General features: G+C 40.0%; 1 protein-coding gene across 7 annotated transcripts in view; it reads left to right on the top strand.

Moving 5' to 3' along the window:
- The window catches only part of DMD (dystrophin), a 2,426,617-nt gene that overhangs the window by 2,208,664 nt on the left and 205,034 nt on the right, over positions 1-12,919 (top strand). For all 7 annotated transcript variants that reach the window (XM_072743155.1, XM_072743156.1, XM_072743160.1 and 4 more), the window contains one exon: positions 12,523-12,583. In XM_072743155.1, coding sequence (XP_072599256.1) covers positions 12,523-12,583 — 61 coding nt within the window. The remainder of the gene's footprint in view (positions 1-12,522; positions 12,584-12,919) is intronic.

Raw genomic sequence — 12,919 nt, 5'->3', positions numbered from 1 at the left:
AAGTTTAATTTAAAAATCAGAACTAAAACTAAAAATTAAAATGAAAATGTCTTGTTCTAAGTCTTTCTAAAAATACTTAGCTGTGTGTTTTGAATTCCTAAGCAATACTCATATAAAAATGGCTGAACACCATTGACTCTCCTAGTTGAGAGTCAGAATACCAAAAGAAAGATTTGTCTCCTCCCAAGTTTTACTACTCTGAGGACTGCATAAAATTTTTTGAAAAGTCAGAAAATGGAGGCAAGAAGAGGAAGAGGAATCAATTACTGGGATTGCTGCCTAGGCCTGTGCTTTAGTGGGTACCAGTCACTTGAACTCTAGAATCACAGAGTCTCATTTGCCTGGTTCCCCTAGGATTCTTCACACTGGCAGTAAGTTAGTTAATGGGATAAATATCCTGATGACTCACTACATTAATGATGATGATGATAATAATAATAGGGGTAGGAATAGGAATGCAAAATATATGGAGTACTTTGTGCTCTTAACACTGAGGGAGCATTTTACATGAATGAACCTGTGTCATCTTTGCAACAACCCTGTAAAATAAGGAGTATTATTGTCTCTCTTTCACAGAAAAGAAAATGCACTGGAGACCTTTAATGACACATCCAAGTTTATACTTGTAATCATTATAGATTATCAGCTTCAGAGAAGGGGTTCCAGGAACTAGTGAGTGGCAGCCCACAAGGCTCAACTACAAAAACAAAAGTGGGTAATCCTCATTCATCTTTGGATGATAGTAGAGAATGTGGCTAGTAACAAATCAGGGAAACTTCTGCTTCAGAATATTTTTCTATTCTTTCATCTCTTTGGTGTTCTTTTACCCTTCTCTCTCCGCCCACCCCTCCTCTTTTTCTCCCTCTCTGCCTCCCTTACTCCTATATGAGAATAGAAAGTTTCTGTTCTCATGTTTTATAGATCCACAGGTCAACTGTAGTTCAGATGATCTAGATAAAGTTTGACTGGGAAGCTCTGCTGCAGGCTATAGGTTGGAGGTTGGCTCGGTTTGGCTCCTGGCTGCTAGTTCCATTCAGGTTGTTTCTAAATATCCTGGGTTTCGAGGCCCATGCTGAAGGATCAGAGGCCACCTGGGGCATGTGCTCCTGGCAGATTGCCAGAGCACAAAAATACAAGCCTCTGTTCCTATCATGTCTGCTAAAGCCCCATTGGCCAAAGCAAGTCACATGGCCAAGCCCAAGGTCGTGGGGCTGGGAAGCATACTGCTCGCCAGGAGGCAATGGCTAAAGTGTAGATGTTTCATTGTTTCACAGTGGAGGAAAATAGTGGGATCAAAATTTAATCTCTCCCACCTTTTTACATTAATTTCTGTCCTATCTTTAGCTCTTTCTCACTCTTGCTTTCTAAATGGATGTGCATCCCATCTACAGTCATTTGGTTTTTAATATCTAAGTTGCTCCCTACTGGCTTAGGTTTCAAATTTTACATTCCTTGAAATTTCCCTGGTGCCTAATACAATACCGTTCACACAGAGAACATTCAGCAAATGGTGTTGACTGCCTGCCGTCTTTTAAAAGCACATCTGGAGAGACACTAAAGGCACCTGGTGATATTGCACTGACTTGTTAGTAACCTGGCTTAACCCAGATGGCCTAAAGACTGTAGCCACCTTTACCCAGAGGAAAATTCTATGGTAATACAATCAGCCAGTTCTGTTCAGAATTAGTCAGACATTCCACGAGCATAACTCAGTCATGGCTCTACTTACATAGACACCTCTCCTCCTATAGCTGGCCTAAGGAGTTGTATTTCTTTCTAACTATCCCAATAATGACAATGAGGTTCTTGGAGTTTTGTATAAGTCAGTTTGAAGGACCTTTTCTTTCATGAGTAATGCTTCCAAATATTGGTTATGAGATTTTGCGGGACTGTGCAGCCAGCAGCACTTGGAAATGTTTATATCTCTGCAACTCAGTCACCTCAGCAAGTACTTTAGTATGAACTCTTGACTTCCCAGATCAAATGTAAGTCTGATGTGCTCAATGACTTGGCAATCTACTGACAAACCCTGTGGTGTGGTATTCTGTTCACCATGTGCGATGGTCTGAGAGCTCGGTGTTCTCCATCTGACAGCTCATATAATATTTACAGGTTGTTATTCGTGAGGAATTTTAGTTAGCCATAAAGATTTTCACAGCTATGGCAGACATTAGAGGTCTCATCCATCACTCCTGTGACCTTCCCCTCTGGAATGTAGCCCATCTGTCTCTGCTGGTGAAATCTTTATGGAAAATCTGCCCATCTTTGAAAGTTTAGTAAGTGATCTTAAAGTTTTCATTGAATCTTTACTTTTGATATATGATACAGACATATAAAGCACTATTCTTATTTTAATTTAATGTTTTGAAAAGTGTTAAATTTCACTTGGTCTTTCAGTTAAATGACAGAAGACTTATTCTTGCTACAGGAGCCAGAGGCATCCCCTTGAAAGAAAATAGAAATTATACAGAAAGCAGTTGTGATGGGGGAAAATGATAGATACACAGACATACACTCAGCATTGATGACTGCTCGAAAACTTCTGGATTGTACTTTAATCTTGAGTATGACCTTAGGAAGTGAAAAAAAGGCAGAAATAAGTTTTTTGTGTAATTTAATATTTTAGAGAAGACGCTAAGCAAATTCCATAAACAAGTGAATCGAGTGGGCTGGTTTACAGAACAGGAGAGAGGGATGACCAGGCCGCAGATGTTCTCCCTATCCCTGTACATTATTTTTTTTAAGATTTTATTTATTTATTCATGAGAGACACTGAGAGAGAGGCAGAGACATAGGCAGAGGGAGAAGCAGGCTCCTTGCGGGGAGCCTGATGCGGGACTTGATCCCAGGACCTCGGGATCATGCCCTGAGCCAAAGGCAGACGCTTAACCACTGAGCTGCCCAGGAGTCCCTGTACATTCTTCTCCTCTCATACGCAACTTCTCAATGCTTGCTTAGGACCTAACCTTGCTACTTCCTTCTATTTACGGGCTGCTTCAACTTCTATATCTGGTTCGGCCTTCACTGCTCTTGCAAAATCGCCTTCTTGAGATCACCAGTGATCTTGTGACCAAATAGATCCTCCTCTTCCATAGCCTTAATCCTTTGGAGCCCCTTCGTACTCATAACATCTCACCACTTGGCTATGTTTCTCACGTTTCACCCTACTTTATTCTAGTTTCTGTATTGTTTTTCTGTGGAGGTTTTCTTCCTGGTGCCCCCATCAAGAGCCACTTCCCAGGGTACACTTTTCTTTTAACAGCCTCCTTTCCTGCATGAGTTCAGCTATGTTTATAGCTTCAGCTACCATTTGGTACATGATCTCATCCTTTCACCTGAGTTGCAGTGAAAAGACCCACCTTCCAAATATTTTAACAAAAATATGTAATTTATCTGAAATTCACCTTCCAGCTAATTTTTTTCTGCCAATGAGACTCCTAGTTGCCTAGTGACTAAATCTTAGAAGTACAGTCATTGGGTAACGGGCACTGAGGGGGGCACTTGATGGGATGAGCACTGGGTGTTATGCTAAATGTTGGCAAATCCATCGAAAGATGAATGGATAAAGATGTGATTTATGTATACAATGGAATATTCCTCAGCCATTAGAAATAACAAATACCCACCATTTGCTTCGATGTGGATGGAACTGGAGGATATTATGCTGAGTGAAGTAAGTCAATCGGAGAAGGACAAACATTATATGGTCATATTCATTTGGGGAATATAAAAAATAGTGAAAGGGAATAAAGGGGAAAGGAGAGAAAATGAGTGGGAAATATCAGAAAGGGAGACAGAACATGAAAGACTCCTAACTCTGGGAAACGAACTAGGGGTGGTAGAAGGGGAGGTGGGCGGGGGGTTGGGAGTGACTGGGTGACGGGCACTGAGATGGGCACTTGATGGGATGAGCACTGGGTGTTATTCTATATGTTGACAAATTGAACACCAATAAAAAATAAATTTATTATAAAAAAATAAAAAAAGAAGTACAGTCATGTGTTATTTCTCACTCTGAATGGACACTAAATCCACTTAGGAGCTACCTGTTGAACTCCACCCTCCTACTTCCAATCCATTGTATATGGTAGCATAAGAACAGTGTTCTTATCTTTACATTGTTGTAATCCTCTGATTGTAAAACAGTCTCTGGCCACCTCTTTCCCACTGTTTCAATATGGACCAATTGATTCATCATTCATGCTGATGAATATCGGACAAATGGTCTACCTGAGAATGAAGGACCTGTTGGGCAGATGCCATTGGTCTAGGCAAAGATGGAGAACCACGTACTGTAAGCCCAGGCAGTTAGTGTTCAAAGGCATTTCTCTCTGCCACACTTTATCCTGTATGTGGCACATTATTAGTAGTTAGGAGTGGATGCAAGGGCTGAAAATAACTGCTGTTTAGTTGAGGTGGAGAGATTGATTCTAGAATTACCAACATTCAGACAATATCCCATAGGTATGTGATTACAAACATTATTTGTATGGTGATTAACATTTTGCAAAGCAATTTCATATCCATTTTCTCATTTTATCCTGACAGCTTTTCAGCAAGGGAGATATCATTATTCCTATTTTTCATATAAAATAAATAAGACTCAGGAAGAAAACAAGACTTGCTGAAGATTAGGGAGTGATGGTGGAGTCAGGACTCAAATCGATTTCTTCTGAATCTATGTTCTGGACACTTTCTACTTGATCTGCATACCTCTCAAGATGCTGGGCTGGGCTTTGAGACAGAAAGCCAATGTGCTGAGTGCCTCTCTGAACTCAGAAAGTTTACAATCTGTCATGGAAAGAAGGGGTGTGAGAGGCATGTTCTCAAATAATCTGTATCAGTCAGTACATCTAATGTACCTTAAGAATTATACCAACTAAATGCCATTGACCAGCAGAAAATGGATTTTTCCCTTTCTTCCTGGATCAATAAAGAAAGACTCCTGCTGGCAAGAATGTACTTTGTATAAAATGTCTTTAAAATATTCTTAGCCTTCAATGAAATAAATGTATTTCTAGGAATTTTGCTTAAGAAAATTGGCAAAATTGCGTGCAAAGATTTATCTACAGAAAGGTTCATTGCAGCCTGACTTACAACAGTAAAAAATTAGAAACAATCTAAATTTTCCCAAAGAGGGAGTTTCTTCAATAAATCATGGTACAGCCATTAATGGCATGCTCTTCAGCCATTTAAAATGTGAGCCAGGAATGATGTGAACAGCCATAGATGGTCTGGGTGGGTGGGAGTGATTCAGTCAGAAGTACTGGTTTGATCACATGTAACAGAAAACTCAAATTAATGGTGGCTTACAGAAGTAGAATTGTATAAAGTTCTCACATAGAAACTCAGAGAGATGCAGGAATGGTGACTCCATATTCATCAGGAACTCAGATTTCTCACATCTTTATTTTCAGTTGTTCTTAGCACATATCTTCTGTAGCCTAAGTTGTCAGGGCCTTTCCCCACGTATTCACCATGCCCAGGCACACCAAACCTCACCTTCCAACTACACACACCTGTGACTCTGCTTTCAAGGCTTTCGCTGGCCATAAACCCTTGCTCACCAGTGCTCAAGGGGCAGGCCAGAGAGTTAATGATCTGCCCCCCCCCCCCCATACTCCAGGAGTAGCTCTCAAACAGTAGTAAATAAATACTCCAGTTCCTTCACTCCTCAGAGGTGGGCAGAAGGGGATAACTCTGAAGTGTCTTTTGTGCTGAAATCCTCACCTGCAGTGAGCCCCAGGTACCCAAAGCAGTACTTCATCCTTTATCGGCTTGGCTCCTTTCCCTGCCTTACTTCCGGCTTCTGTACCAGTGCTTCCTGGATTTAGAGCTCAAACTACTTCAACTCACAGCTGTGTCTTCATGTTTGCTTCTGGGAGATTGTGGCCAAGATGGCTTCCATTCTCCTGGTTACTACAGCTCTGGCCTTTATCCTCTTTCCTCTTTCCTCTTTCCTCTTTCCTCTTTCCTCTTTCTCTTCTCCCTCTCCCTCTCACCCCCTCTCTCCTCCTTTCCCTTTCCTTCTCCTGCATCTTCCTTCCCCTCCCTGACTCTATTCTGGCAACAGCTGTCTCTTCTTGTCCCTCAGACCTATGGATGCCAATGGTTCCTGTTCTTACTGTTATCCCTTGTGATTTCCCTACCCCCTGCACAGATCTTTATGACCAGCCCTCTTACTAAATTCTACTCAACTTAGCTGATAGGAGTGTGCCATCTGTTTCTGGCCAAGACTCTGACTGGTGTATTTTCATTATAATATATGTTTTCTAAAACCTGATCTCATTTCAGTAATAATGTTAGTGCATGGGATATGTTAGAACCTCTTTCCCCACCACATGCCACCCTATTCCACCCCTGCCTGTAAATACCTAGTGTGGAGCTGAGCACATAATGTATGTTTGGTAGATAGCCACTGATTGATTTTAATGCTAAATATTAGATGTGTTCATTGAAAAATATCCTTAGAGACTAAAATGCAAAGTATCAGGAACTGTCTTATTCACTGCATTAGTGCCAGCACTTTGCCAAGTGCCTACTGCATAATAGGTGCTCTGTAAAAACGTATTGAATAATGAATGAATGAGTTGACGTTAGGTATTGCTTTGTTTCTTCAGGAATCAGGGTCTGGGTTTTTTTTTTGTTGTTGTTTTTTGGTTTTTGGTTTTTGTTTTTGTTTTCCAGGGTCTGTTTTTGTCTTTAAGATGAAAATAGGTCTCAGCTCTATTGAAATTAGTTTCTCTCAACTGATCAAAGGATTTAATTTAAACCTCTAGAATAGGACTGATCCTGGAGATTACAGATTGTAGAGATAATGGATTTTGACCAGTGTAAAAAGAGTCTCGCTCTTTCTTTTTCTTTCTTACTCACTGTACTTTTCTTTCTTTCTTTCTTCTATTGACACATTTTATATGCACATATGCATTACACCCTAGAAAAAGAATCCCCCTCCAAAAAAAAAAAAAAGAAAAAGAAAGAAAAAGAATCCCAGGATTTTCACTCCTGTGTGTTTTCTTCTTGCTTCTTCATGATCCATGATACTAGCTGAGGTTGTCAGTATAGTAAAACTAAACTGGTGGGGCAGGAGCACATTATTCTGTCATTTTTCTAGATCTTTGAATTGTACATCAAATCTGGGGCTGATCACTCCATATATGTTTAAACTGCCCATGAGGTTCACAGCAATTTTCCCAGCCCTGTGATCATCAATGGTTTCAAATTCACCGATGCAACCATGCTTCATCATCACAGTGAGAAACTAGATGATGTCTTTGGATCATGGCCTAATAAGAACCTGGCATTTGCCTCTCTTTTTAGTATTCTTCGTGTTCTTGAGAGCATCTGCCAAGACACTCATGCACACCACTATGGTGACACAGAAAGATGGCAGAAAGAGGACAGGAGGGCAAAAGGAAGCTCTTTCTAATCATCACTAAAGCTCCGGGGAATACTAAAGAGACCTTCTAGGAGCAGTGAAGTTCTTCCAGCAGCCCCTGGAAAATCATTTGGTGGAAATCATGTAGTGGATAAATTTAGATCTCAGAGTGTAAAGAACTTGGACTAGAAGACATTATATTCTTTTTTAAGATGAATTTGTTTACTCAGTTGTTTGACACATATTTATAGACTACCTGCTATGTACCATACATGATAAAATAAAGCACAGAGACTAGACAAACTTGACTTGGTTGCAATCCTGGATGTGCCCTTTACCAGCTGCCGTGACCTGAGTTTATTTACTGGCCTATTCTGAGGCTCACTTTCTCCATGTGTAATAATGGAATAGTGGGACTCTATCGGGTGTTTGGGAGGATTACATTCAGGAGCATACAGTGTGGAGCACATGGTAGACACATAGGATGTTTGTTTTCTCCATTTCCTGAATCATCTGACTTGATTAATAAACCAAAATTAGGACCTAATACTTACTGACTTAGGACCTTAGACACACTATTCCTTGTGATCTTAACTGTTTGATCATCTGCAAATTGAAAATAATAATACCTCACCGGTCATGATGAGCATCATACTTGAGGTCATGTTTCAGGCACAGAAGAGATTTTCCTTCCTCCCCCTGCCCACCCTTTCTAGAACAAGCATTCTCAGTGGGAATGGTATTACCCCCATAGGGACAAACATTGGTTCCTAGGGGACAAAAATTTTTTTACTTTTTATGTAAAGTACAGATACACACAATACATCGACAGACATATAGTATATTTATGATATCAAAATTTCATTGAGGACAGGGGGAGGAAGATTAGGAAAAAATATACTAAGAAGATACTTAGCAGGGAGACTTTGGGGGCGGATAGGGAAAAAAGATGGAGAAACATTGCTCTAGAGTCCATTTCCTTGATAGAATATACCCATAAAACCACTATTGGAATTGGCTTCCTTCTGAGAAGCCGAGTGCCTGTGGCTAGCAATCCTCCCTTATGCCTTTTTCTTAACCCCATAGGTGAGGTTTCTATTTAGTTTCCAGTGAATGCTATATTATTTATTTTTATAATCTGTCCCCATTTTTTTTTTTGATCGAACTATGTTATTAGACACCAAGTCCACCAAATAGAAGAAAAATAGAAAGATGAATGAATGTATTTGGGTCTGAATTCCAGAGAGTGCTCTTCTGGCACAGTTTAAATAACATTAGTATTCTTTTTAATTTTCTGGTTAGGCCTCTGTGTCGATTAAAATATGGCTTAACACCAGGGTGCATCGCTTGGCACATTCTGTTCATCATGCATTAAAAAATGGTTGAAATAAGAACTTCACCTACATAGTGTGGCCTCTGTGATTTTCAAAACCACCTTGGGCACAGTATTGAATCCTGTCACCTCGAGGGAAGAAAAGCATTTGAAGGTAGAACTGCTACCCTTTCTTGCTCTTAATAACATACTGCATCTGTAACGCAAGGGGAAATTCAGAGGTTGGTTTGGAATGAATAAACTCACGTGCAGTTTGCTATTTAAATTCAGTAGACAATCCCCCCTGGTGCTGGTGCCGTATGATAATGCATGCTTTTTACACTCAAGAATCTGAATGACAAAGCTGCATTGGATTTACACGTAGTGGTTAGAGAAACATCTGTATAAGAAAATACCAAAGGACAGTGCCGTGTCATATAAAAACTACTTGCCAATAAATCTGCTTTTGATGGGGCTACTAAAAATGGACACACTAGGCATAAAAGATGTGTGTGTCTAGTACCTAGGCTAGCTTAGTGAATGATGACAAGCTTCCACTGGTACACTGAGATAAGAAACAGCTGTTGTTGGTGTCGGCACCCCTGCAAGAAATGAAATGATAATTCTCAGACACACTTATAAGAGTTACCGTATATTTGATCAACTTTTGAATATGTGCAAGACCAGAATCCTCTGGCAGCCCCAAGCAAAATTGCCCACAACCTTTTAACAGTCTCTTGAGAAGGAGCACTGAATCTAATTACATAGAATGTTAGTTGGATTGTGTGTTATTTCCAAAGCAAGTAGGTCCAGTGTGTTTGTGGCAGCGATGGGGCGAGGGGGTGGGCAGAATGGGGAAGGCCATTGTTAGTTGCCTTTTCTTTTCTTCTTCTTTTTTTTTTTTTTTCAACGAGAAAATTTTTTGGTAGAAAATTTTAGGGTTTCAAATGATGACTGCAAAGCAATTGCTTAGGTACATTTGTAAACTGTGAATCCAAGGGGGAACAAACATCGCCTAGCACAAAAAAATTCACTGAACTTTACCATTGGATTTATTTGATAGCTGCACATAAAGACAAAAGGCTTGTCTTATTTTAAAAGACTAACAATTTTTTAAGATTTTATTTATTTATTCATGAGAGACAGAGAGAGAGAGGCAGAGACACAAGCAGAGGGAGAAGCAGGCTCCATGCAGGGAGTCCGATGTGGGACTCAATCCTGGGACTCCAGGATCACGTCCTGGGCCGAAGGCAGACGTCCAACCACTGAGCCACACAAGTGTCCAAAAAAACTAATAAGTTTTATATACAGTTCATATACTCTGTATGGAAAAATAACGAGATCCACAGCTCAGTTTCATGTTGATCTGGAACTTAGATTTTTTTTTTATTTATGATAGTCACACACAGAGAGAGAGAGGCAGAGACACAAGCAGAGGGAGAAGCAGGCTCCATGCACCGGGAGCCCGACGTGGGATTCGATCCAAGGTCTCCAGGATCGCGCCCTGGGCCAAAGGCAGGCGCCAAACCGCTGCGCCACCCAGGGATCCCCTTAGAATATTCTTTTTAAATCTTTTCAACTATTCAGTTTAAGTATATTCTGAGTATTCCGCTGGCATTTTATTGGATTTTTTTCCTTTTAATGCTTAACAATGCAAAGGCAATTGTAGCTATTCAAATGTAGGTCTACCCATTAGCTCAGCTGGGCACCACTGGGTTTCCTGTCTCTTGCTACATTTTCTGCTTGAAGGTTGCTCCATTCAGGCAAAGCCACCAGCCCCTCCCTTGAGCCAACTAGGTAGCCAGTAGACCCTTCCAAGGCCACTTCTTTCTGACAGATACCTAGGTATATTATAGGAAATCCAAACAGACACTTCTGCCATCAGAGGATATTCCCAGCATCCTCCAAATCAGAAATGATTTCTATACCATTAGACTGATAAAGAACTGAAAAGGAATAATGACAGAAATGGTGGATTTCAGCCTATAGACTCCTTTAAGGAAAGAACAGCAGTGGTTTCTCAGTTTAGCTGTTCATAGTCTTGGCAATACAGCTGGTGAGAGCTGGACCAGATGCTCTCAGAAATTCTTTTTCCTTCTGCAATTCTATGGTTTTAAGAAGGGGGTGTGCTGAGTAGGCAGGAGCTAGGATTTCTGGCTCTCTATCCTGTCTCCTCCTAGAGAAAGCTTGAGTTTTTAAGTTCCTATAACATCCAACTCTGCCCAGGTAGGTCAGGAAATGCAGCCTAAGTTCTCAAATCAGATCTCACTTCCTTTCTCACTTCATCAGGGTGAGAGGGCTGTGTCCTAGTGAAGAAAAACAGACAAAAGGAGAGTAGGGCAGATAATGAGAAAGGCAGAGGTGGTAGGAATAGAGCCACACTGAAAGCGAGGACTACTTCAAAACAGCAGATAAATGTCTTTTTTCCCCATATTAAAAATATGTCTGCCAAAATGAAAAGGCCTAATTAGCGGCTAAATACAAATCCATGTCCTGTATCTTTTAAATGACACATCACCAAGGTACAAAGCAGCATGTCTGGTTGAAGGGTGGGTGATTCGATCCCTCTATTACTCTGTATAAAACAAAGAAATCTGTAGTTTCATTACTCTTAAATTGTCTGGCAGTGGGTGAAGTTAACTTTTATTAGAAGCCGTTCTTTCATATTATACAGTGTAGTCAAGGATATATTAGCTTTGACGTTTTCTTACATCTCAATATACTGTGGAGTGAATTTACTGTGAGACTAATTTAGAAGGAAGCTTTTCATAGGAGGAAATAATGGTCAGCATAAGCTGGGCTGCAAATTATAAGCAGGATGAAAATTCCAGGAAAAAAATGGACATACCCATAAAATTGCTAGATGTTAATAAGCATGCTTCTTATGTTTGTATTCCCGATGATATTCTTTGTCTCTTAAAACTCCAGTTTCTTAAAAACTCTCTTCAGGACGAAGATTTTATTGTTGAGGAAATGGCATAGTGTATCCTAACATGATTATTTTGTCTTCAAGAAAGAAAAAAAATCCATCAGATTAAACAGTACATAAAAGGTGTTTTTAGAGCTCATCTTTGGAAAAGGAAAAACCTCAGACAATTTAAGTATTTAAACCACAACTTAAAAATGATTGATTTGACTAATACACAATATGGTCGTTAAAAAACAAATTCCCAGTATGTGAAATTTAATTTCACCTGTAGGATTCATTACTCATCACCAAAGTTTTATTACACTCTGGTATCAGGTGCTCTTCTCTCACTTTTGGTTGTCTTTTTCCAATAAGATCGGGCTGGTCAGCTGATATTTTGTGGCACCAATTAAACATATTATCAGTCGATGAGATTGGATTCTGTTTAAACCAAACAAAGACTCAAACGAGCATAACGGAATGATAAGTGTAGTGCTTAAGCTTCAATAACTTAGAATGTAACTCTATCACGCAGGGATATTTCAGCTGCTAAACTAATAAAACCCAGTCAATCAAATAGTAAAAGATATTGAGAAGCAGCAACAGGAAGTGTTATAAGAAAAGCACCCAATGGAGACACATAAGAGAAAACCCGTCAATCGACTCATTCCGTTTCTTATCTGTTGTATAGGTTTAGTGGTGGAACGGGTCTTTTTCCTTTGCATTTATCTTTGTGCCTGAATGAGTTCAATTTCACTTAGATTAGGACAGAAACTTCCAAACAGCAGGTTAATCCGTCCTGTCTTCATGGGCAACTGAGCAAACAGACCAATATCACTGTAAAATTGTAATTCTGGAGATTAATGTTGTCTTTCCTGTTTGTGGTGAACTTGACCTCCTTGCCTTTTTTTTTTTTTCTTTCAGCTTCTGTCCAGGGTCCCTGGGAGAGAGCCATCTCACCAAACAAAGTGCCCTACTATATCAAGTAAGTTGAAAGCCTCACATTCCCAAAGGTGCATTTATTGTGGCTAATCTGCGTATTTGCAAATGAATGTATTTCTGAGATGTGACGTTAACCTGGCCTATAGTACCTAGTTCTTTCTTCCCTGAGGAAGCCTGGCTGGTCAACTCATGCTAAAATTACCACTGGAAATGTGCCGATGCAATAGGGAGCTGCGTAGGAAAAATCCGTGTAATGCAGCATATATGTTGTATTTTGTGATCGGGGGTGGTGTGGATTTTCCACAATTGAACAAAAAGCTGCAGGTAATATTATTGAGAGTGGGAGTGAATAATTATAAGGACAGTTTCATTTATTTGG

Source organism: Vulpes vulpes, chromosome X (genome assembly GCF_048418805.1).
Source record: "Vulpes vulpes isolate BD-2025 chromosome X, VulVul3, whole genome shotgun sequence".
Lineage (NCBI taxonomy): Eukaryota > Metazoa > Chordata > Mammalia > Carnivora > Canidae > Vulpes > Vulpes vulpes.
This window is presented reverse-complemented; position numbering and strand designations above follow the sequence as displayed.